The following is a 27,680-nucleotide window of genomic DNA, read 5'->3' as shown; positions in this document are numbered from 1 at the left end:
ATATATTATTTAATCTTTAACCCATACATTATGCACCTACTTGCTTGTATTAGATAATTCCTATAAAATTTTCTTGTAATATAGCTATCATTCATTGGTAGTTTTAGAAAAGTCATGGTCTTATTGTGCTCAAAGGAGAAAAATTAGGTGAGAATAAGAACTTCATTATGTTATTTTATTTTTTAGAACTTATAGTAATTCCTTAACTGCCACATGCGTATATATACGCCTTGCTGAGCCGATGCGTTAACTGCCCCGCGCATATGGTATATACGCCCTTTCAAACTACTATCATTTGCTATGCACTGCTACCCATAAAATTATTCCCAAAGCTTTGGAATACAACACCACAAAGACCTTGACAAAGTATGCGAAGGAGGATACTATTCCAGACAAGTGTGGGGAGAAATTGGAGAGAGGGGTGTGTCTACAGCGGTGAAAGTAATGATTGCACGGAATTGGCTGGTGTTGTTTGAGTAAAATGTTTTTTATTATTATTATTATTATTATTATTCTGTGTCCTCTGTTTTCATTTACTTTAGAAAGATATAATGGATGTTTCAAACCCATTGATCTTTTTTGAATTATTTTCTGATGCTCTGCTCGTGCTTCATATTGTTACTGAAACTGTTTTGTAGACGAGTATATGAACTAACACCTTGCAAACGAAAAATCAAGAACAAAATCATGGCATTCAACCAGTTCAGAAGAATATATGTTTTTTAAGCATACTGACTTCACAAGGTATACCACTGAAACCTTATATTACCCTTTACTGTTCTAAAAATGAATTGATCGGAATGGAAAGTAAACAGTTTTTAGAAAGTAAAACTTGCACTTATTTTCCCACTAATACATCACATAACTACGTGCGCCTGTGTGAAAACCGTGGCACTGGGAAATGAATCTTGTATGTTTTTTCGTGGCAGTAAAAACTTGGTTACATATATTTAGAAATTTAATGCTTATCAAATGTATTAAAATATGAAATTAAAAGTGGTGAAAGTTTCCTTGGGGGGAGTAGTATATTTTCAGAATAAAAAACAGTACTATTTTTCTTTTCTGCTTAGTTTTATGGATATTAAATAGTATTGGTATTTTGGATTAAAATGGCACAAAGATATCATTCTTTAAAAAAAAAAAAAAGGACATAAGGATATGATGGACCTGAAAATATTCCCCCCCCCCCCATGAAATTCAAAGAAATATATTATAAACTAGTTTTTATTTTTAATCAAAGTGTATAATAATCATCATTATTAACAACCTTTTACCATCTAGTGTGCAAATTTTCAGTGTCAGATCGATAAAAATCAATTGCTTTTTGAGCAAAATCTTTAGAGAGATGGCATTTTAGATATCTACTAGGTTTTAAAATTTTTTCTGTCACATAGGAAGTGTTGTAATGGTTGGAATAAATGGCAGTCCAATGATGTAGTATTAGGCGAGAAATCTTCCACTCCAATTTATTAATTTTTTCCAGGATTCTTCTTGTGCTCTCTTACATTATTGTGTTGCAGAATAACACCTTTTCTGTTGGCATTTGCTGGACACTTTTCAATTAAAAACTGATTTGTTTGATCCATTTGTTCGCAGTGAAGGTCAGCATTCACAGTTTGTCATGGTTTCAGCGTTTCGAAATGAAATATTCCATGAACATTCCACCAAACACACAAAAGCGTCTTTATGGGGTGTAAACATTGCTTAGCAGTACTTTGTGGTGATTCATTCGGAAAAAGCCACTGCCTCTTCCATGGCTTTGAAGTATGCATTAAGCAGATAAATGGTAAACAAATACTGACATGGGCAGAAACAACATTACTTCTCAGTCCCTATTATATTTAAGGGGGAATTCAGTGATACTGTTGAATTCCAATAACATGCAGATTATATCTCATCTTGAGTTCCGTTTTATATTTCTCCCATTCTAATTTTTACATTATATTTAATAGATTGTTTGCATTTAAGTAACTATCAAAACATACCCATATTTTAAATTATTACTTAATTAACCAAATACAAGACTATTATGTCTTTTAAATACCAATACAGTCAAAAGTCGTTAATCCGGACTCGTCGGGACTTCGGCGATTCCGGATTATCGATTTTTCCGGATTATAGATCATCAGTTTAAATCTGGTAAGATGGCATGCAGAAATTATAAAATTAAAAATATGAAACCGTAATTTATGAAATAAAGAACAATTATGATCTAAAGGGTATCAAAATTTACAAAAAAGGAAGCTTAATATTTATTTGTTTACTTTATTAAACATTTCTTTCAATGTAAGTTGTTTAAGTTGCTTCGTTTTTTTATGTGATAATACATTCTCTTTAATTCTTTAAACAGACATAATTTCTTGTTCAGTTACAAAGTTCCGCTGTTCAAGTCCTATAATTGCTGTGTCAAGAATACCGACTAATTTGTCAATCGAAATTTTTTCGTTTTCAATAACCTCTGTCACTTTCTTCGCTATCGGAAGCAAATTATAATGACGAGGAATTTGATTTAAATCATATCAAAGATGGAGTACATCGAGATGAAATACTACATTTAATAAGGAATTATAAGCCAAATAAAATAAAAACATCTGCCCTGAAGATAAGGATAGTGCTGACAGATCAACTTCCAATTCATTGCGCCACTGCGGCGTTAAAGATAAACAATGTTTTGATAAACAAACATTAAAGTTTAGATAAACAAAGGATATGCCTTTATCCATTTTTTGTAGCAATTCCACTTTTTGTTTAATGAACTTCGAAACATACTTTCGCTTTGTAGATCATTTACATATTAATAAATATATATCAGAAATTCTATTTGAAATAATCGAAAGTTCAAGCTTACTTTTATAAAATTGCTCTAACAATCTGCAAAAAATAATAAGCCGGATCCAATTCGAAGATTAAGAAACAACGCAATCTGTAACCATAACAGAAATAGATAATTAAATAATTTTTGCTTAGCTTATACCGTCCGTTATACATTAAATGCGCACTGGTAAACGTATTTTGTGCACGCGCACAAGCATATTCTCAGCCGTAAAGGCCTTACGCGCATGCGTCAACGAGATGCATGTGCAGAAAGTTTGAAGCTTTGAGGTCCAGATTATAGATCATTCCGGATTATGGCTGTCCGAATTAACGACTTTTGACTGTATATACAAAAAAAATATTGTTCATTACAGTAAGAAAACATTGTGAAAAGTTAAAAGGTTAAAATGCATGAAGATAAAGGATATTTTTGTAAAAACACATCAAAATATTTTATATTTTTTAAAGGGTATGTTTTTTCAGTGAAATTTCTTTCAAAGTAACTTTTAAAGAAAAAAAAAATGCATAAATAAATACAGTATTACTGAAATCCCTTTTGTAAGGCTTTTTATAAATTTAAGGGGAGTTGGAACCCCAAAATCTTCAAAAAATTCTGATTTGGGATTTGTGCATTTTCAAATTCTCTACACTTTTATCTTTCTAAAAATACCATTGTTTAATCTCTATGAAAATTAGAACTGTAAAAAAATCTAGTTTTAATTTGTCATCTATTGCTTTAATCAATGAGGAATTTTACATAAAAATGCGTTTTTCTCCAAATGTGATTTTTTTATACTCGATGTACCTTTTCTCAGGAACTACTGCTCACAGGTATCTAAACTTTTTATGGCTTATTTATTAGGTTTCCTAATATTTACTGAAATGAGCATTTTGTAATAAACTTAGAAAAAAAAAATTTTAATTTTTTTTGTGTGAGAAAAGTGCTAAATTTTACTATGCCTAACAAAATATCCTGTAATTTACCGTAAAATTCAAAATGTTTCAAAAGCTCATTTCAGTATAATCAGATAGGTATACTTTAATTACAGAAAAAATTTCAAGCTTGTATCTATAGCAGATTTTGAGAAAAGGTACATCGAAAATGGCCAATTTAACATTGTCAGTACAGGGGTTTCTGATACCCCGTAATCCCTTCACTTAACTCCACCGTTATGCTCAACATGAGTGCAACTGAATTCTTAACATAACTTGTAATTAATAAAAAAAGATAGAATTGAAATTCTGCATTTAGTATGTTTGCCTAATTTCCTCTATCATAATTTCTAGTTTTGATGACAGGAAAACTATTAGTGCTATTTTTACAAATCCCATATTTGAAATCAATATAGACAATCTCTCTGCATGGAACTTAAGCATATCAGCTATAACATTCATTTAAGTTGGCACTTGCGTCTTGAAAAGTTGTTGACAAGTAAATTCTTTTTGCATGTTTAAGGTATAAGATCAAAATTAATATTTAAATTACCCTGGAATATGTACCCAAAAGTACTGAATTTGTCTGAAATGAATTCTGATCTACATGCAGAATATGCTAAATTATAATTTCAGTAATGAAATAAATTTACTTCTTCAGTCAAAACACATTATTGAACACCAAAAAGTGTGTGTAAATTGTAAGCATTCACAGATTAAATACTTGCAAATGATAAAAATTTTACTGTATTTTATATACTGAGATTTACGTGATATTTATGATAATAACTTACCGACATCACAATTTATTTGTCGCTAATTGAATATATTGTAGTGTTTAGTCTCATTCTGCTTTCCTTGTTTTCAGGGTCAAGAATCAAGAAACAGGAGTTGCTCAGTATCTTAGCATTTCAAATCAAGAATACAATGTTAACAATCATTTCATCACTTCTATAATACCAGCTATGCATTTCTATGCACTTTTCTACTTTCTATTCATCAATGATGAAACTTATATTTTGTATAAATATTGATTTCTGCTTTGTAAAAAATCTCACACTGTTCTTGATATGTTTGTATCTACAATTATATATATATGCGCAATATGTTTAAAAGCAATAAAGGTATATAGCCTTACAATTTCTTTTTAATTTGATTGGCTGGATGTTACTACAAAATAAAAAATGCCTGGTTACATGAAAAAGATTTACATAAGTTTGTTTAGGATATTTTGAGAATTTATAAATTAAGATTCTTAGCTTATGATGTACAGAAATAGATTTGGATTTATTAGATAATGACAAATTACTCTATGCTGTCTGCCTAAAGAAAGAGATGCATTTATGGAAGATATTCTGTGGCAAACTAGCTTATATTTACTTTAATGTGGGTAAAATTGAGGAAAGATCCATGCAAATGGACCATTTGGGCCAGGATTTGAAATGATGTAGAACTATCAGTATTCAACATTCTTATTCTGCTCTGCCACTGATGAACCTCATAACTGAAATAAATAGATTTGGTTTCAGTTATGTATCTATATTTTGTTTTTAGAATTTTTTGAAATCAAGAATTAAGTATTTTTACTGGTAAATCTTATGCAAAGTAATCAATTTGTTTCATTGTGCTATACATGAATCTTTTGATTAAATGAATTATTAAAAAATTAAAATTTTTTCAGAACTTGGAAATGTAAGATATTGTAAATTAGCCAATGTTTAAGTTTTTCATATTTTACTTTACTTCCTCAACAAATTTCTCCATAATTTTAGAGTTCTGGGAGTCTAAACATTTTTTTTTCCTCCCTAATATCCTGTTTCAGTATATGAGTTAGCAGTACCAGCTACCTAATCATTTGGTTTGAATGAAAGGAGATTCATGGATATTTGCAATTATCTGTACCCTTCTTCGGCTGTAATATTGGTTGCCTCCTGTGGTGAACTGTGGACAATTCGCATGATGGTTTAGTGGTCAGAACTGGCCTAAGCAAATCTTTGTTGCTAGTCAATTAGACGTCATAGATTTTGTCAATTAGACAGTCAAGGATTTTGCCTAAATGTTTTCAACTTTACACCAACCAACCAAACATAAGCGTAGTAGCGAAGCAAGTAAGCTGAAGACCTGTAAGTATAGTTATGCATATACAAATTAATCTTTCCCGATTGCCTATGGCTTACATCATTTGTAACAAGTGTGAATGCTTCAGAAATGACTGGTGTGTTTGGTCATTCTTGACCAATATATAAAACTAATATAAATGTCGGGCCTCTGGCAAAACAAAATTCTTTTGTGTTTTCAATGTCATGTTATGAAAAAGATGTTTTTGGCTACATTTGGAACAAAGCTGTACGGTTCATCAATAAACTACACAACATATTAAATTAATTTCTAAGAAACTTATTTCTGATGCTTCAGAGAATGATTAAGACATCTTTAAATTGATAGATTTCTGTACATCTTCAGAGTGGTGTTTAAATGAATTTGTAACAGAAATTACACGAAAGCTCTTTACACATATTTTTAACTTTCACCTTTATAAAGATATTTAGTCAAATGCTGTTTGCATAATTTTATTTTAAATCAGTATTCTTTTATTTTTAATTAATTTTATATGTATTTTTAATTGTATTGAAACAAATTGCATAATCAAGTAATTAGCCGAATTCAATGCCACATGTATATACGACATATTGCCAGTAATGATGTCAAGAAAAGAAAGCAAAAGACAAAGAATATGCATGTTAAAATGTGTAATTTTTGAAAGATTTAAATCAAGATCTTGCACCTTTGCCACTATAATGAAGAGAACATTCCTGTTTGAGGTTACAGAAATAGATTTTGCCAGATATTATGTGATGCATGAATAATGGCAAAGCTTATATTGCTTTCTTTGTATGTACTATTACATGAAGTATACATTTGGAATTAATTTTTGAGCTGACTTAGCTTTTATACTACTTGTTAGCTTTTAGTAGCCCAACAGCACGGCGACGTCACTATGACATTGCAAATGTGTCGCACTGTGACAATTTCGATGCCGCAGTAACATTGTAAATAGGGCTTAATGTCTGCTTTTATGATGCCACATTGCAACGTTGATGTGAAGTCACACTATGACTTTGGTGTGTAGTCATGCTGCAGCGTTGTTGTGAAGTTACATTATGATAGTGTTGTGAAGTCACTCTGTGACATTCATGTTACAACACACTTCAGCTTTAATATAATGTCCATAGGGTGACATGAATGTAATGTAACTAAAGATGCAAAAGCATGTCATCCAGTACAAGATTACTTTCTAAATGTACTCCTATTTTAGTGAACAGATAACTACAACAATGTTTTAGTGATCCAGTAAGGAATTATACTCTTCAAGTATATATATAATATTATACTTCATTCATAATATTCGAAATTTTTAAAATATTAAAAATATTCAGTATAATCATTTGAAATTTTCTCATTATACTAAGGCTGTATCTGACCATATTAAGCTTATATAACTGTAATCCATTTATCTTTATTACATATATGTATGAACTTTAGTGTATAGAAAATGCAGGACGTAGTATGTATGATGTAAAAGTTATATGGATATTTTCTGAGCTTATTATATTGAAAATACTTTTGAATACTACCTGTCCAGAAGCTACATAATTTTGCTTTCATTCTTTAGAATTTAATATTTAAAGGCACTTCATAGTTTTCCACAATTTCTAAATTGTAATAAAAATCAGAGTTCTTATTGTAAGCTTATTAAAAATTTAACTATATTTCTTATTTTAACACCTTCCATTTTCAAAATAGAAATATTTCAGAAAACAACAACAAAAACAAAACAAAACAAAAAAACTCTTTGGGTTGCAATATTTATAATAATTATATTTCTCCTAATAATAACTGTATTTCTTAAATTAATATCCCTCCCCTATTCTAAACAGAAATACTTCAAAAATTTTTTATTAGGCTTGGAATATTTTTAAAATTGTTTAGCTTTTAATACTGTTTTCTGTTCTCCATTTCTTTTTTTGTTAATTGCTTTTCTTCCAGAAAAAGAGCTAAATTATTTTGATAATTAGATGAAAGAACAACCATTTTAGTACTATATTTATAGGACATTTACTTATTTGAATATTTTGTTATATAACAAAATGTTTCGTTTTGAAGCTTTTGTAAATCAACACAATCGTAGTTTCCAAAGTAGCGATTTGTTGCTTTATGTTATCTGTGATACTGAGCAAATAGTTATGGGTACAAAAATTGGTAGCTGGAAAACGTGGTTATGGAAACTGAATTACAGAAAATAAAGAGGCATTCTCTTTTACCATTATTTCTCCATTGACAAATTACAATTTTATAAGATTTCTAAGCTATAAATTTAAAATAACTTTCTTACACTGCACAGCTTTAATATATTTAAATAATTGTATTACGTTAAAAATATCCTATAAGTTGTTTTTTGTGAATCACTTGTTTTAAGTATTTCTGCATTTCATAAATGCATTTTTCTGTTCTCTTAACAATTAGATATTAAATTTAATACAGTTTATTATGAAAAACATAACAAATGTGCATGAATTAATAATTCTAGCTCATAAAACAATTATTGTTACCAAAGCTGAATTGCAGAAAATCTGTATTACTCACTTCTGAGTATATACACTGTGCTAACCTTCATAGCAATGATTAAACATTGTTAGTATCTCATATCTATCTAAACTGAATGAAACTCAACTGTTTATGTGTTCAAGTTCACAAGTTCCTTTATTGAATCAACACATATGAGGAGTAAACTCTTATCGTATACTGACTTGAATGATAGCAGTAATAAATAATATATAATAATTGAAGCGAAATTTAAAATTTTTTATTAAGAATGAAACGATTATTGTTGAGAAAAATACCAGAGATGCATGAAGCAAGAGAAACACCAATGAAAATTCTTTGCTATTCGCAAATTTCTGCAAGCATGGAATGAAATCAGAACCATGTTTTAATTTGGCATTTGGAATTATTTTAATAAGATTTTACAGAGCAAAGATGAGGATTCGGAAAATGTGTTTAGATGTAAAGATGAGGTAACACGAGATAAACACATTCTTGCTTTTCTTCTCCTTTAATATAAACATGATTCAGTTTTATTATTTGATTTAAAGAATATGAAGATATTATATATAGTGGTTAGGGAAGCCTGACATTTAAAATGAGAAATGTTTCAAAAATCTGAACTTGAGCATACGAACAGCCTCCGACTTATACTTTTTCAAGTATACGTTTGTTAGATGTAATTGCGCTACGTCTGTTGGTGAAAAAAATCTTGAAATATTTCTTAGATGTTTTTTGGAAAGTTTGTCTTTCAGTGTGCCTAGACCAGTGGCCACCAGAGGGAATCGAAGACTTTTTGGAAATATAGGCACAACAGAGCTAAATGCTAATTCTGTACTTTATTTCTTTTTATCTGCTTTAGAACTTCATTGATTTCACATAAAGGGCTCTTATTTGAAAAGAACCTGAATCGGTATGCGCTTGCCATGTTGAACTTGTTTATATGATGCCTGAGGCGATTTGCTAGAGCTCTCTCCAGTCGATTTTCTACTGCAGGAAGATTTATTGAGTGATAAGAACCTGGGTTAGATGCATTCTGGCCTTTTTTATTAAAAAGGATTATCTGGCATACTTTAAAACTTGTTGGGAAGAGGCTTGTTCATTAGGTTGAATAAATTCATTAGGTTGGGGAGTAGCTGGGAATGTTCTTGTGCAGGATTTAGATGAACTGGTTGTCGATCCCGTCGTAACGTCACCGTGTTTCCGGAACGGAAAAACTAAGATCGTTGTCTTTTTTTAGATTTATTCAAAAACTTAGCGTAGGCTTTCTTGGTTAATTAAAATGTAACATAACAGCATTATTACAGAAGGGGAAAGACTACAGCTTTGGCATTTCTCAGACAAAAACAATGATTTCTTTTTCCAGATCAGTAACGGATATTCCGCCAAGGGAGTGTCCTTAACGAGTCTTCCTTAATCACTTTCACCAGCCCACGGCAGATTCTGGTGTTCGTTCCCAAGCAAACAGGATTTTTTCTAATGTCACATCATAAATCACATTTTGTTACACAAACCGGATTAGGTGCTTTTCTGTTTGGTAGGATTCTGATAATTTTTTAACTTCAAAGGAAGATAATGGAATGTCGCTGCTTGTTTCTTCTCCTCGTGTGGAGTACGAGTCTTCATCTGAAGATTCATAGAATACAGCATCCATTATGGTCTTGATGATTTGGGTTATTGCATCTTCCTGTGCTTTGTTTTGGCTGATGGAATTCGGAATAACAATTTGACACGGTTGGTAAACTTTGTTGCTACATTTTTTGAAGTCAGTAAAGTTTTTGGTGTTGGTGAATGTACTACCTCCAGCACTTTATTTTTGATTTATGAATCCCTCTTTTATACATAGCTCCTTTGTTCTGCATACAGAACTGTTTAGTATACAGTTCGTGGGCTATCTTTCTTTCTTCCCGAGTTCTCTCCTTTTTCATGCTGTAGTCTTGGCTTTATGACACCTGTTGATGCGGTGCTCCACCAATTGATGCGTTTTACGTCACTTGGGCTTTTCTTCTCAAACGAATTTTCACAATTTTTTTTTTTTTTTTTTTTTGTGTTTTGCAACCATGTTATCTAGGTGCGCTTTGCTTTTGCATCAATTTATTTCATTGTCGATTTCTTAGATAGCATTTGTAATGGACTTGATGAATTTTTATGCTGTTGATTGGGTGATCTGGTATCTTTTGGTGGTGTTGATGCAAGAAGAGATTTCGTATGAAATCAGTCTGAAGTATGAGATATCATCTTCGACATGGACTGCCTAGTTCTGAACTGTATTGCCTACTTGTTGCTTTGTGAGCATTGTGACCGCTTGTCTAGATTCATTGATGGTTTGAAATGTTGGATCTGATGGATTATTATTAAAAACTGTTAGGTTTTTCACTGTTAAATTTTCTATTTGTACGCTTCTTGCGGTCATGCTTGGGTATCCCATATTGAATCGTCGCAATGAAATCTCCCTCAATCACTTGTAGGATGTTTGTGAAAGTGTTCAAGTTACTTGTTATTTTTTCGGCTGGCGAGGAACAGGGGAATATAAATAGCAGTTTTTCGTTTCCTGAATTGAGGGCTACTGTTACAATGTCTGTGTAAGAGCTAGTATTGCTAGTGACTAATTTTTGTTTTGGCAAATTATTGCTGTTCTTACCGAAGTTTGATCTTCTTCTCCCTGCTAGACTATGTTCCAGCTGATTTGTAGTGCTTCTACTCTCCCTTTTACACAGTAAGGCTTAGATCAGGAGGATATCTTGTATATTTAAAAAGTAAAGTTTGTTTTCTTTTAATTTAAAGTGCTTCATTGTTCACGCACGAATGTTTGCGTTTTCGGTTTTTGTACACTGTAAAATTGTAGTGTTTTATGTTAATATACTTTAATATGATTTCTTCAGTCTTAACTATTATATGAATAATAATAGCGGGGGGAGCCTAAATAATGAAGTCTATTAATTAAATTGCATTGTCCAATTTATGTGGGATGTTCAAATGAAAAGGTGCGAAAGGACACTGCAGGTATAATTGAAGTTTTTATTCACAAGTATTCGCCCGAGGCCTGAGTACAATTTTCCCACTCTTTCACGAGCCGAAAGGTTCCCTTTTCCCAGAATTCCTATGGCTGTGATAGGAGCCAATCAGCGCTTTCCTTTGAGATGCTTTTTAGAGGACCAAACACATTGGATGTTACACAAATATATGTTAGCCAAAAAGATATATTTAAAAAGGGAAATACAAATTTAACATACTCTTTAATGCAGTGGAATATTTAAAAGGCTATCAAATTTAATTTATAATTAACTTTTTAGTTTTTACCTATTTCAAAAGAAAAAAATAGCAAATCTTTTAATCATATCTAATTTGCTATAGCAGTTTGATATAGTCAGACATTCATTTTCATTAAAGCTAAATAAGTATGCAGAACTAAAATATGATTATCAGAACAAATTTTGCTATTTCATGGACTTTGAATTATAATTTTTGCCGCTGATTTCCTTGAACTGAATTTCTTGAACGAACAAGTACCGTAGTTGCAGTTATCTTGTTTTTCTTATCTTTTTTTAACTAAATTCAGCTGATTGCTGTCTTTTTCAGCACGCATATTTCTCGCTATAATGTTTTCAGAAATAAGTATTTTTTAGCAAAACATTCTTTCCTTATTAGCGAGCGTTCATCGCTACTTCTGCCGTCATTAATTTTTAGTGACTGCACCTAATTGCTCCTTTTTCACCACGTGACCCCAACGCATCCGCAGACATACATACGGATAGAAGTTGAACATTGTTGAACTCCATCCGTATGTCATCCGTCACCGCACACCGACCGGATTGCAGATGTCAATCAAAGTGAATTCGCTTGCTGATTGGAGAAACGCATACGCACCGCAACGCATACGCAGCAGTGGAAACGGGCCTTTAGACGTGCGACGCGCGTTATCGTGAAGCAGAACCCCTTCCTATGTGAGCAGCCCAGGCCGTTTGCTCTTGGTGGACTTGCGTAAGCTTTGTTTCACAGTCACTCGATGATTTTTTCGTGCTCGAGGAAAGCTTTGAATAGCACAGCTTTGAACCTAAGAGCACAGCTTTGAATATTTTAGGGGTAGGGGTGACAACGTATGTTTTTATTACATGCAATCCCGCTTTGTTTTTGGCTTGAAATGATGGCACCAGCTCTCGTGACCAGAGACGTCCGCTCCAGGAAAGCGGGGTCTACATGATACTGGAACAGATGTAGTAGTGTTAGTCCCATACGCAATTCCTTTTGCGGCTCGCTAAGCTTTTTCGGAACCTACTGCGCACATACCTTTCGGTAACCCAACCTGTCGTGCACATTGTCCACAGTATTCCAACGCTGGCCCCCATCATTACTACCAATAATCGCATTGTGACACGCCGATCTCTTCTCATCAGATAATTTATCTTGTAGATGAGTTCGGCCTGTGATTACCGTATTTGCTTGTCTGGTCTCGGGCATCACTTGGATGCTCCCCGCCTTCATGAAAACGGGCGTTCCACTTTCTCACTGACTTGTCGGACACAGTCTTCCGCATATACGCCCACCACCGGGCGATGAATGTCGGCTGGTTTAAGCCCTTTCGCAGTCAGAAATCTGATAACGCTTCGCTGTTCCTTAGTCATGAGATTTTGCAATGTGAATGTCATGATGTTCGAGTCAATTAGACGCAATACACAGCTGCTTGTTTCTCTCCTGCATCATGCGTGGGCACTAGCGCATGTGCACAACCATGCCGGACACTACATTCGAGTCCCTAGATGACTCACTACGTTATCCCAAACCAGCAAATTCAAATTTCAGCCCCCTTTGGTTGTCACGACGTTTCGTAACTTTTCATTTAAACAACCCTCATTTAAACCTTTATTTTTTAAAAAAATTCTATTAATTTCATCGTGTTGTCAAATGTACAAGCCATTATCGTTCTTAATTTATTATCGCTAGAGCGCTTTATTTAAGTCGCTCTACGATTTTATTATTCGGACTATAGATCTGTGGTTGATTCTGTAAATAAAATGATTTAATCTATTATTCTCATTAAACTGTGTAATAAATTATTTTTCTGCTTTTAGTGCATTCATTGTTATATCAATTTTAAATAAAAGCTTATATTGTATGAGAACTTTTTTAACTGTATTTTATTTTTCGCTTACTTAAAGCTGGTATGTCATGCAAAATTATGAACTTAAACTGAAGGGGAAAAAAAAAAAAAAAAAAAACTCTTTTTCACATTTAAAATGTTTATTGAAGTTCACATATAATGTATAGATTTTACATTCCAGGTTAAAAATGCTTTGCTCTCATACGATTCATCAACAGCAGATAAATAATGCATCATACTAATTATCATAAATTTACTTATTATATCAATAAATGTCTTCACATTCTTCGACAGCATTAATTTTGTTTCACTAATGCTCTAAAAGTTAACACTGTATGAGACACTCAAATGGATTATCTTACTATCGCAAGGCAAGTCCAGTCAAAAAAGTGCTATTTACAAACAACATTTGTTATAGTTATCAAATTACATTCACTACATCACATAAACACATTCTCACATTTTATGTTGCACTACGACATGAATATACAAATACTGACCTCAATACATTTATTTTATGAAGTCGTTATATAGCTGGCCTTTTGTTTCTTTCTTTCTAAAAAATAACTGTACATATTCAGAGGCTTTTTACCTATGCAATAAGCCCTTGTTTCATATAATTTACATTAATTATAGTCCGAATTCGTCCTATAACATTTAAGTAGCACAGAATTCAAAATTTGTTACCATATCATATATATTGAGTATTCTATTTTATTTCAGAAAGTTGACAGCATTTCAAATAGAGATCTATTTTCTTGGTTATATTTGGTAATTCTTGATGTGGCAACAACATGAAATAGAAACTCGAGATACAATGGAATATACAATGAAGCATTGCGAGAATTTTCATACATCGAAAAACTAAGAAAAATTAAATCATATAAAAATCTCTTAAAAACTAGCTCTTATATGATTTTACCAACAGCTTATCTTAAAAACAATTATTTAATAAATGCTAAAATTAAGCTACCTTTAACTATTTATTTAAAAACTTTTTTTTTTTTTTTAAATTGCGTTAAAAATAAAATTATCCAATCTCTGTTGAGAGAATAAATTTTTTGTACTTAAAAGAGTATGATTTTGTCTCCAGATATTAATTTTTTTTCTTAATTTAGATTAAATTTTTAATTTACGTATTAATATTAAAATAAACCGAAATGTAAAGATGCTTTAAATATTCTACCCTTTTTTTTTTCGCATTTCTGGAAGTGCTACGTTACTTGTCTTCTGTAGTGTGTTTGGCGATAAAGCAGATTTGGCGCATTTTCGCATTGGCGAGAAACAGTTAAAACTGTTTTTGTGTAATTGCATTCTATCAATATGAAGGTTTTTCATTGTGCTTACTGTTATAATGTTTCCATCAAAAGAGGAAGAAGCTATAGTTCAAGTTTGATGCACTGTTAGCAACAACTGCTAAACTATGGCCGCCAGAAAATGTCTGTAAAAAATTAATTTTCTAATATGTTTATATGTTTTTTAACAAATTGCTTAAAAAAATTTCCTGCTATGTTTAATAATAAATATAACTATCTTGCATGTTTACGTATGTTCTTATTTTAAATAAATTGCTTACATAATTGTATTAAATACGATAGTCAATACATATATTGAATAAATTCTGTCGAATTTTGTTATTTTTAAAAATTGATAACAAAACTGAATTAAATGATATAATCAAATACAAATTTATATTAAATTCCTTCTATATGTATGTATTAAATAACTTGTGGTGTACAGTTAATTAAAGAAATTTCAATTTATCTTTTACGGTAATCAATTTTGTTTCCGTGGTTGTTAAAATCTGGCAACAAATCGCATATTTTTAAGTCTGAATCCCGCCAAGGCCACTTCAGAAGCTAATAAGTACCGAAGAAAAATTCTATTTAAGGAATAAGTTCTATTTCAGAAACTGTTATTAAATAAGTATATATACTTTGTAATTGTTTATTTATGATAGATATATATTTTGTAATATTTATTTACGATAGATATAAGTTTTGGTTTTATATTAACGAACATATCATACGATTATAACATTTTAGTCGTATGATAGATACATTTTAAAGAATAAAAATATGAAATTTCTTGCAGTGATTTTATAAAACATGTGCAGAAAACATGCAATGTAGTTGCAGATCATAATTTAACCATTAAAAAGATTGAAAAACACTTCAACTTGATTAGTCATTTATATAATCACTGAAAAAGCATATATGTAGTTTTTTACATATAAGATGGGAACTTAAAGCAATCATTCCGAGCAGATTTAACTTTAAATTCTTTAACAGACCGCCTCTTAACAGATGTGTTTTAGGATTTTTGGTCGAGTTTACATTTGCGATAACTCCATTTTGAATATAGGTTAAAGGGCGATGCAGATGTGAAAATTTATCGTACATTTTATTCACCACAAAGAATGTAACCTTAAAGCACCACAGAGAACGATTCACTATACATTAGTTGACTATTTGTGTATCTGCTGCTTGCTGTATTTTCTGATAAGGGGTGTGCTTCACACGAGTGAGTTGCATTTGCTAATAAGGTGTATTCAGTGTGAACAAATGCGTGTACTACACTTTTGTTAATAAACAGATCCAAAACCTGTTTCAAGTTATATTAGCTAAAAATGGCGTGTCTTTCGTCTAGAAATAAAACATTATTCTCAAATCATATGTGCTTGTTCAATGATTTTATTCTATTGATTATTATTTTTTAAGAAGCATTAAGATTAGACAAAAATGTTCGTAATGTAATTTCCTTTAATATGTAAAATTATTTTTTGTACATCTTGCGCGCGCACACACACACACACACACAAAAAAAAAAAAAAAAAGACATTTCTATATCTCCCGTTCTACTGGGCCGATTGACGAAATTTAACTTGCTTTTTCATGTTTTCATTGCTAAATTTTGCCAATCGGCCCAGTAGCATAGGAGGTATAGAACTGTTATTTTGTGTGCAGAGTGTACATTACAAATTTAGTTAGTGATTATGACTGTTACCTTCACGTGTGATTGAGGCAAAAGTATTTTAAACAGCGAACACATAACTTTATCATATTATTTTAACTTTATTATTTTAACACACATAAACTCTCGAAATAGATTTGCATGTATTATAAAATTTAACGACGTAAGCATTTTTTTGTTAAGAGAGAAAATTGTAGTTACAGATGGCAAAATTATACATTGTCCCGTGCCAGATTTAATATGCCCTAAAAATACTTTATTTTTAGAAAATGGAAAATATTTTTATGAGTTTCATTTGACCTGACAACATTGGTATTTTAATCTTATCAGCTCATTTCGCAGCTTATTTTCAGCTTAGCACTAAGCAAAGGAGCAGTGAGTTTTAAATGTGAAAACTCACTCACATTTAAACTGTTAAAAAGTTTCGTGGAGTCTTTGGACGTGAACATGCATCAATTCGCAGACTTTGAACAACATTTCGCAGACTGATTAACAAAACAACAATTCGCAGACTGATTAAGAAATTCGAGGTCTAGGTTCGACAGTATCCATTAAATCCTATCCAGATGATCCGATCTCGATCCGGCTGGTCTGTTGAAAACATCGCTTTTGTGCGTGACAGTAGTATTGGAAGTTCCAAAAAAAATTCGAACTTGGAATCCTACAAACAGTAACAACACATAATTTTATGATAAAGAACTTAATGAGAAAATTTATTGTACCATTAGCCAACCTCAACAAGCAGCTATGTGAAGAAGTAGTAATTGCGAATTTCATCGAAAGAGTGAGGTGCTGCAGAGTATGCAAAGTAATAAAAAATAATGCCAGACATTATTTTTTATTCTTAAATCGAAACATTTATCTGTTGTAAATATGCAAAAAATATATTCCATTTTCTAAAAATTGAATCCGGAACACCGTTTAGGTTATTTTATTCAATAATTTTCTGTATATTTATACAAAAAGCCGACTTTTAACCCTTTGACTACTAACGGGGCGTGTATAACCCACTAAAAGTTCAAAAATTACTGCTGGGTTAAAAAGTACTTACAATCTCCAAAATGTTGGGGATCATCTTCCAACAGTTGGAAAATAAAGATACCGCTGTGCTCGATGTACACAAATGAACACAGAGAACAATTATGAGTTGCCCAGTGTGTAGTGTTGTGTTATGCAAAGAATGCTTTACCCTGTACCATACGATGTAAAATCTATTTCATGTAATAAAGTTTTCCAGAATAGTAGGTGTGCTTATAGTAAGTCGATCGCTACGCATGGGACATGTGTATCCCACCCTTAACTACGGCTGGGACATATGGGTCCCAATTTTTGGCTTGAAAACTGTTTGTCAAAAAAATGCTAAATGTACCTTATTTTTGTTCACATGGATAGAAAACGCGGTAACTTTTTTTAATTCGTAGTCAAAGGGTTAAGTCAATGAATTCCGGAAACTTAACATTTTAGGATATCTAAACTTAAATGGTAAAAGCAATAATCTGTTGTGAACTACATTTAAACTTTCAGTGATTGATATTTCACAGCTGTTAAAAAACAACGTGTTAAAATTTGCCTTTGTGTACTGGTGGCTAGAATTTAGTGCTCTTTAAGCTTTCCACAAAGCAAATATTAACATAGAAAACGCTTTGCAAACTCGCTACTATACAGTTTCCAATCAAATAAGAGCGAACGAACGTAAAATTCAGTCCGCTGCTCGTGAAATGCAGAGCTTTATCTGTACAGATTGCATACCGGGAGCAAGTGTTGTTCCCAAAAGTGATGCCCTAGGGTTCCATTGTATAGATTAAAACTGTTTAGCTAACATAAAAAATAAACTTAAATGACTTAGACGCTAATCTCAAGGACCGTTGAAAGTTCTTAAAGTTCTCATAAATAACGTTAATGAAGTGGCTAGAGACGTGGCTTGGTGCATTAGACCCGCCATGTTAGAATTCGGTATTTCACCCGATGCCGCAGAATGAGCAGCTTGCACAGTTCTAGAATAAGCTACGGCCATTTCTTTCAGTTTCTCTACTAGGCTGTTAATTTGGGAAGGTAATGTCATTTCCATCACAACTAATTCACTAACAGCAAAGATACGGTCTAACAGCGCTAAACACGTTGTTAAATTTTCTTCCATTTTGTCGGAAGATTCAGTTATACTCTTTACAAACAGCTTAGAAGCAGTCACAAATTGTCTCGATTCAAAAATGAGAGTGTCCCGGACTTTGGCCAGTTTCGAATCACCAGGTTTGACTTTGGGTAAGCATTCAGAGCATTCCTGGAGTCGAGCTTTGCAGGCCAAGTCCAAGTTCTCGATCATTTCTGCTATTTCTTGTTGAGCAGAATGGAAGACGGCTGAGCCGTTCATTTTGTCGAAACCGTTTTCTGACGTCCCACCATTTACGGTTTGGAGTCGGGCAGTCATAGTTTTCCGAGGCAAAGATTGATGGTAGCTAAGAAAACGACTCAATTTCTTGCAAACACAGCCGTTCACCATGCCGTTTTTACTACCCACACAGACTTGGCATTCTTCAACGAGGCTATCTGACTGAACAGGTTGGAACTCACTAGATTCATAACCATTGTATTCACCATTGACATAAAAGTCACTATCATGACCATTCACTAATTTTTGAGATAATCCATTGTACAAATAGGACTGGTGATTGGCTTGACCATTGCCGTATCCATTTAACAATGATGTTTGATGATTATTGGATGAATGCTGCAAATCATCACCATTTTGATGAAAATATCCGTTGGTGCTAGAGCCATTCTAAAAGAAAAAAAGAACAATTAGCTACAGAAAAGGAGACTAGTTGTCTTATTACACTAAACATACTTTAGACGGACAATTTGCATGATATGCTTAGTCCAAAATTAAAAACTGAAATACTACTAGTGGCGAAATCACAGTTATATGTTATGCAGTTGCAAGTGATAGTTAAATATAAACATTAATTATCAATTTTGTGTTTGAATATACAGAGCGCGTTAAAAACGATATGAATTAAGTTTCTTAATCGTTGCTAATAGATCCTTTCTTCCAGCTGAAAAAAAAAAAATATTCTAAATAATTTCATCATTTCCAAAATTGTGGTAAATATAAATTTAATTCTTTTTTTAATTAATAAAAGAATGAAGATTCTTGTTGCAAGTTGCATAATGATGTGCAGCGCGAATCATATTTTGAGAAACTGTGATCTAATTGCAAAACTGTAAAATTTATATTGTATTTTATCTTTCATTATCCAGCGACGAAATAATTAATTAATTTACTATTACAAGGAAGTTCGATTTTACTATCCATTTCTGATGAAGTTAAAGTTTATATGTTATTCACCGACTGAAGAAGTTTTGTATATAATTTTCGTAAGTAAAAATTGTGGTTAAATGAGTAAATGTGATTAGCTGTCAAAGATTTGTTTATTTTTGCTTTTCGAACATAGGATTCGTGACTTTTCATACGAAGGCATGTTGCCGAATCTATATTAGCTTGGCCGGCATGAGTCAAAGATCACTGATCAGATATGCCATAAATTCTTCAGGAATAAGCTCAGATATGGGATCTTTAACCCTTTGCGGCACAGTGTGTCCGGTCTGGACACACCTAGAAAATTCCTTCTGTACACACATAAAAATTGAATGAAAAAGGGTCACTCTGAACCTTCTTCATTTATAGTAGATGAAAGCTCAACACAAACCAGTCCATATATTTTAGCCATGTTTAGTTTTTTAAGACCCTCACTTTTCAAAGAAATCTTCCAAATTTTTTTTAGGGTATAAAAGGAATTGTTTGAAAAGAAATTTCTATGTTATTTTTTTGGATGTATGCTAATCTCCTTATTCTATATTAGTTTTAAATTTTTACTTTGAAATCTTGCCTAAAATCAAACGGCGAACCCTAGGTGTGCCCAGACCGGACTCACCGATGATCTAGGACAACTGCGAGTCTGTATTCATTGTTTCTCCGCATCTCATCGGCCAGTTCATTGACAACAATGCTCGTTTCAGCACTTTTTCGAAGCTCTATTCAATCAGTATGCCCCCTCTGGTCACACCCACAGAATTAAAACGATAAGTGCTATCTTCACAAAATTTTACTTGTGCACTCCTCTAGGCATAATTAGACTGCCTACCTTTTTTTTTAAATCAAAACTCCAACTTTAAAAGGTAGCGTGCGGAAAGGGTTAAAAAGTAAATAACTTATCATGTATCGACTTTTTAAGATCTTCAAATAATATATTTTTAGAAGGGAAAAATTGTGCAGAACAATTTCATTTAATATAGGATGAGGTATAGGTATGTCATGTGTACAAATGACATGTGTACGAATGACTTGTATGTGATACAAATTGTAATGCACGCTATCAGGCAGTGATACAATTTTTTACGTGGCCCCGGAGACGTAGTAGTAGTTCGTCCTTGGTTCGATCACAGGCGAACGAGTGGGCTACATGATTGGTTTTTCCCATGTGCAACGTGAATACGAGCCAAAGTCCCTTAGAACGTTTTCGACAAATGCATATCCCCCTCAGGCAGATAGTTGAATTGAATTGGTACATATTTTTAAGCTGGTTACCATGCTTCTTGAAGTGGTAATCATTTACACATTTCAAATGGCAAGATCTATGCTGCTCAATCTGTATAATAATGAATCCCACCAGCGGCTGAGCGGTAAAGTCGCTGAATGCTAGTAGTTCAGTCCGGGGTTCGAATCTCAGCGAATGGCCTGGCTGCACAGGCGTATTCGTGGCTTTGCCCATGTGTAACGTGCGTACGAGCCACTTTCCCTTAGAAAGTCCTCCATGAAGACATCCCTTCCTTTAGGGCTCTCGTGTACTTTGCCTTAAATAAATCAAACCATGATTCTTCGAATTGCTGCAATCTAAGACTTTGCATCTAAGACTTTCGAAAGTGTATTTAAGAAACGCCTGCAATAAATAGAATTTAAATACAGCAATGCAAACATCAAACTTTATAAAATACAGTCCGGTACGCGTCTGAGATCTTATTTATCGAATGTTCTAAATGATGAGGGATCGAAGGGTATTAATTCTCGTCGACTCTTAGTGCCGAAAATAAAAGCAAAACTTATAATTTTAGAGAGGTTACATATAATGAATGAGTAGAGGACGACCCACAAAGACCAAGTGGTGAAAATTAATGAATAGTTAACACGAAAACAGAGTTTCAAAGTTTCCTGCCAATAATTATTCAGCGTTCAGTGACAATTAGTGAATCGATACTGAATGTTGGCAATCACGAAGAACGCGGTGTTTCATGACACAAGGGAATTTGCAGCTCGATGACGGAGAATTAATTAAAACGTTTCTTTGTCTAGTTTAAAATAGCAGTTCGGAATTCAGAAAAGAAGTTCATGAAATCGAAATCCACGCAAGGAATATTTTGTATTTTTACCAATATTTACTTCCTTCCTTGTACGAAGTAAAGGCAGTATTGTAATCTCGAAAAATTTCGGGTGTCATATTTCAAAGAAAATATCCATTTTGAACGATGTTTTTGTTTGATGTCTACATACAGAATAAAAGACCTTTTTTAGTCCAAAGGGATTTGAATCCCGAAGGACTATTAGTTTCGTTTTGGCATTTTGCGTCGGACGGATAAATGTCGGTTCACTTTTCAAACTGTTGCCATAAAATGTTAGAGTCCTGCATTATATTTAAAGAAATTAAATAATGAAAATCTGCGTAAATGTATGTATATTTCTCACATTGTCATAAATTAACGGTACATAGAGTCATCGAATTTTGAATAATGTAATCCTCCAACGAATATGAGCATGTGGAAGACCAAATTTGAAATTTGAAATTTGTTTTATGATCGATTTCCAATTTTTTAAAACTTTGACGAATTTTTGATTAACAAACTCAAGGATTTCAAAGCGAGCAATGGCAACGTTGTGCAGAAAAAACATTTTTATCTCCAGCGCGTGGGTCTCTGTATCGGAAATTCTAAAGATATGCTCGTTTTAAAACTATTTTGCGATATTGCTGTTGCAGTGGATCTTATGGTTTAAGTGCGAGGAACATGATATTTAATAAAGAAAGGTAACACACAAAATGTTAAAAGACGCCCCTTTGGACGTAATTTAAAATCTGAAACATTTCAGATTTTTTTTTTTTTTTTTTTTTTTTTTTTTTTTTGAGAATGGATTTAAAACGGATTCAGAAGAGATTTTTTTCACGACGTCTGTACGTAGGTACATCTCGCATAACTCAAAAACGGAAAGCCTTAGAACATTGAAATTTTGTATATGGGACTGCTATAACATGATAACATGTAGTTGTGTACCTCCTTTTTTTGGCTACAATCGGCCGTACCAAACATATATATATATATATACTCACTTTGTTACCCAGCTTGTTGAGCTCAGTTTTTTATTCTTATACGTTGGTAAACTGTGCATTCTTTGCTGTAAAAGTGATTACATTACATTTCAGATAGAAGATAAATATAAATTTCAATTTTTTTTCTTTGAATTATTAATATTTTTGTTTACGCACGTTTTGATAAATGTTTAGCAAGTAGGCAAAATTTGAAATTTGGTTAAAATATTTTTCGTTTTGCTGAAAAAAGTTTTTATCTTGCTAAAAAAGAAAAAATTGTGGCCCATGAGCTGTTTTCCGTAGCAGAACGCTAAAGGCAGAAAACTGATTCAAGATATGCTGTTTCGGTCAGATTAGTACACAGCAGTTTCTAGGTTCGATTCTAGCTGGTGAAATCCTGGTTTCGGGCCATGGACGATATCCGCATGAACAGATGCACCATCACTCAGTTCTCCACATAAGTATGTTTTTTGCTAATAGTTTATAATCGCCTTTCTTTTACACTCCAAGTATTCAAAATTAATGATTTATTGTTTTTATATTTTGCATAATAATATGATTTATTATCGATATAATCTTTACCTTCTTGTACGAAGTAAAGGAAATATTGTAATCGCGAAAACTTTCGTGTGTCATATTTAAATGAAAATATTCATTTTGACCGCTCTCGAATCCAGTTAGACGCTTTTTTTGCATGATGTCTATTAGTATGGACAGAATAAATGAGTATTTTTTTTTTCAAAACAGATTGTAAAATAGATTTAAAGTGAATTCAGAAGAGATGTTTTTTCATGATGACATGACGTGTGTATCTCTTATAACTCATAAACGAGTAGCCGGAGAACGTCGAAATTTTGGACTGTTATAACATGTAAATGTGCACCTCCCTTTTGGGTTGCAATCGGTCGCACCAAAAGTTACCCGGCTCGGTAGGCTGAGTTTTTTTTTATTGTTATATATTGGTAAATTGAGCATTTTGTGCTTTAAAGGCGACTGAATTATGCTGTTCTTATGTTCCGGTTAAGGTTTTTATGCCTTTAGGCAATATGCATGCAATAATTGTAGAATTACAAGCAGTTCAAAAGTTTCAATGGCGCTAGGCCTAAGTGACCCACCATTTGTTCACATTTGAAACTCTTAGTAGAGTTCTGAATTTGGTGCATCAACCTCAGTGTCTTTTAGGCCAGGGGGACCAGAAGTTTTAATTTTGTGCACCGAAAATCTTGTCTTCCTGTCCGTTGGCCGAATTGCTTGTTTTTGCATACCAACTGTAATTTTAATTGTGAAAATTCTTTCTGTTTTTAACTGTATTTCACAAATTTTAATGAAGATGTTTTGAGTTTTTATGTATTTTTGCTTTGTCGCTAAGTGAGAATTAAATTGATTGAGTTAGAAATACATCTGTAATAAAATTCGAGGAAACAAGTTTAAATGAAATTCAACAAAAATGTGTATAATTTAATAGCCCGTACAAGGAAGTCATGTTCTGTGCACATCAGACATTTTAACTGAAAATAGTGGTAAAATACTTTACCTGCCCAAAACTTTGTAAGATTTTATAGACATTATGAAATGATGAATTCAAGTTGTTTTTAAATCTATAGCGCTTTTAATCAAAAATACAAGACACCCTAAAACTAAGTCTGAAGGTAAAATGAGCAAAGGAGAACAAACTTGCTTTGTGAGTTATACTTGGTGGTGAATTATTATTTGTGAATTACTTTGTTTGCTGTTTGCCAGTCATCCATCATAGATAACGGGGAAGATCTGCTTCATTCGCTTCTTCTGTAGCACGATAAAGCAATCATTTGCCAGCTGTTGGAAAAGTACAGTGTAACACACCAAAAGAGTTCAAGCCTCTTATCTCATTACTATGCAAGTATCCATTACTTATTTTACCTTCAGATTCATTTCTTTTCAGAATAGTGCTAAAAATAATCTGATTACCTGACTAGTCTGATCCCTTATCCTGTGGGATGATGTAGTTGAGAAATTCTCACTGTGATTCCCTGAGTTTGAACCATTGACTTTGGTGTGTTCGTTATGGTGTAGATTCGAATGCTCGCCTACACTTTCTGCGGCATTCGAGTTCCTCTTCACCCGAGGGGGTGGCTGAGGTCTCCACGATACTTCACTCTCGGAATCTTCTACGGATCCATTTACCGGATGATCTATGCTGGCATGATTCTTTGTGTGGCTGCCACCACCATTAGACGTCGAGTCGCTGGAATTGGGAAAAGGATTGGATGAACCAATCTTTCCGTGAGTTTCTCGAACGGGCGTAACAAGTGACGCCAAAGAGGATAATGACGGTCTGTGGGCTTCCTCGTGTCTGCGTGGAATGGTGCAGAACTTGCTGACAGAATTCATGGTATCTGAGTACTTAGACCCAGACAGGTTGTCATTCCCGTGGGCCATCATACGCCTTATTTCTTCGGCGGCTTGCCTAAAGCGTGCCAAGACTCGGTTCTGTTCTTCGACGGCTCGCGTTGAGCTCGGTGGAGGGGGAATGATATAAGCGGAAAGATCATCTTCAGCAGGAGTCAGAGTTTCGCTGCTCGATGCTTCTGTCATGCCATAACTGGAGAGAGACGAAGAGGCTACAGTCTCCGTGGGTGTTGTAGCAGGTGAAGCTGAGAACACAATTCCATTTTCTTCCGGATCTATGTTTTCCGTGGAAGCTGCAATTTCAAAAGTAAATAAAAGGAAATTTAGTTTTATTCAAAATTTATTGCATCATCATATTTCGTATTGCTGATTGAGAAGAAATATGAAAAAAGTAAAACCTTCTAATGATATGAAAAAGGGAAAAAATTGGCTGGCTGGCTAACTGCCAGCCAGAGAAAGAGACAGCATTGTATTAAAGTAATGCTAAAAGTTTAATTTAAATGTAGATAAGGAATTTTTCAAATTTTAAGGGGACTCATACACTTTAAAACCCATAAGATCTTCGGATATGTAACTGTTGCAAGAGTTGGAATACCTTATTTATTTTAAAAGCAATTACTTCCATCTTTTTAAAGTTGACTACATAATATAACTGCTTTCGGAAATGGTAATCAGACAGTTTGTGTTGCCACAAATATTTTTATAATTTAATCCGCTTTGTGACAAAATTTTTCGGCATGTTTCCACCTTGCGCGCACATTTTAAAATATTCCGTTGCATAATTTAATTCCATATTTAATATATAGCTTTTATAACATTTGAAAACTACTGTGAACCAAAAATTCTAAGAATTTCATGTTAAATTTTTATTTTATTTGGAGTTGAGTTTATGAAATGTATTTTGTTAAAAAAATCTGTTATGTCTTCGTGCATAAAATTTTTGAATATTAAAATATTCATCAGATTTTCGGTTCAGTTAGAATATAGTGTCCATATAAAGAATTCCGTCAAATTTCAAATATGTACCATTAGCCATTTTTAAAATATCATGCGCGCAAGGTGGAAACATGACGAAAACTTTTGTCACAAAGCGGACTAAATTACAAAAATATTTGTGGCAACACTAACTTTCTGGTTACTAGTTCCCAAAGCAGCTATATGATGTAAAAATTTTGAAATAATTGCTTTTAAAATGGATAAAATATCCCAATTCTTGCAACAGTCACATATTCAAAAATCATAACTTTAAGATGTATGAGTTCCCTTAATTCAGTAAACACATTAAGTACGGTCGTCTCATCTTTTTGAAATCCTTTCTTTTAAAATGAAATTTTTTAAATAATTTAATTCTATGAATCTTATAAATTTTAGAAGTCAAAAGTTTGGAACACATTTGCTGGTACAAGAATTCAGCAAGTTTATCTACAGATGAATGGCTTTTTCCAATCGTGCATCAACTTAATTGGAGTTGTACGACTTTATCGTGAGGTAAGTAAAGTTCTTTTTGTTTGTACGTCTACAGTATGTATGTATGTTACAAAACTTTTTGTTTTCGATTTAGACTGACAAGTTTTAGACTTTTGTTCTTTACACTGTAGATGGCGATATTAAACGTTCCCGAAACGTTTAATTTTCGAATTTTATAATGAAGATTAATTATTTAAATATTACAGCGTGTGGAAGAAATACTAGAATTATAAAATTATAAATAAGTTTCTCAGTCAATTTAATATTTAAAGTTACATAAAGAAAATTACACCATGCAAGTATCCTTTCCTAAACGGCATTTCATATATTTCCTATGTTCCTTACCATTCTGCTGTTTATTTGAATATTGTTCTGGTAATTTACTCTTTATAAAAGACATTTCACGTAAGCACAAAGTGCTCGTATGCTGCTGTTAAATCATCTGATTTTGATCACCAGTCGAAATTGACAAGGAACGAAAGGTAATCATTCATGCAAGTCCACGGTTTGCAGCAAATCACATCAAAGGCTTCGAAATGAAACTGTTATGTATTAGCATTTTGCTAAATTTTAGGTATTTGTTTTCGTCACTTCTATCAGTCTTCGTGATTAAATAATACTTAAATATCATTTGATTTTAAGACGAATTTAAAATGGTATGGCTTACGTGGAAATTATTTAGCTTTCAGACGTCACGCATTTTTACTTAATACAAATACAGCAAAAATAAATATTACTAGAAATTATTTCATTAATCACAAGTAGATGTTTGAGTATTAAATGTCAAATCTTAACACTCGAAAGGCATCCCTCGTTTAATGGAAGAAAACACGCATATGTAAAATTTAACAGAAGAGCAACATTAGTTTTATGTATATCTTTTGAGAGGTATTTGTTTAACAGAAGCAAAGAAATGCAATTCTACAGAATTTTTGAAGACGTTCCCTCAAATTCGATACAATACAGTGGAACCTTGAGATACGAGCACCTCTATATACGAGAAATTCGAGATACCAGTACCTTTATATACGAGGAATTCGAGATAGAAGGAAATT

The 27,680-nt window shown here is 32.7% G+C and overlaps 2 protein-coding genes across 7 annotated transcripts in view; one reads left to right on the top strand and one right to left on the bottom strand.

The window, feature by feature from the left end:
• Positions 1-4,887, top strand: part of LOC118189459 (AN1-type zinc finger protein 2A) — a 51,241-nt gene extending 46,354 nt beyond the window's left edge. For 2 of the 3 annotated variants that reach the window (XM_035360060.2, XM_035360059.2), the window contains exon 9: positions 4,616-4,887. In XM_035360060.2, coding sequence (XP_035215951.1) covers positions 4,616-4,654 — 39 coding nt within the window. In that variant the 3' untranslated portion in view covers positions 4,655-4,887. Of the gene's footprint in view, positions 1-638; positions 745-4,615 lie in introns of all 3 variants that reach the window. The other variant, XR_004758278.2, reaches the window with a different exon arrangement.
• Positions 4,888-13,568: 8,681 nt separating this feature from the next.
• LOC118189460 (uncharacterized) overlaps positions 13,569-27,680 on the bottom strand; it is a 504,436-nt gene continuing 490,324 nt past the window's right edge. For all 4 annotated transcript variants that reach the window (XM_085810424.1, XM_035360061.2, XM_035360062.2 and 1 more), the window contains exons 17-18: positions 24,718-25,451; positions 13,569-19,196 (exon numbers count right to left, since the gene is read on the bottom strand). In XM_085810424.1, the coding sequence (XP_085666550.1) occupies positions 18,276-19,196; positions 24,718-25,451 (1,655 nt within the window). In that variant the 3' untranslated portion in view covers positions 13,569-18,275. The remainder of the gene's footprint in view (positions 19,197-24,717; positions 25,452-27,680) is intronic.

The sequence above is a fragment of the Stegodyphus dumicola genome, chromosome 2 (assembly GCF_044657685.1).
Source record: "Stegodyphus dumicola isolate Sdum_Otavi_A_Nest chromosome 2, ASM4465768v1".
NCBI lineage: Eukaryota > Metazoa > Arthropoda > Arachnida > Araneae > Eresidae > Stegodyphus > Stegodyphus dumicola.
Note: the sequence above shows the minus strand (reverse complement) of the source record. Positions and strands in the feature narration are given on the sequence as shown.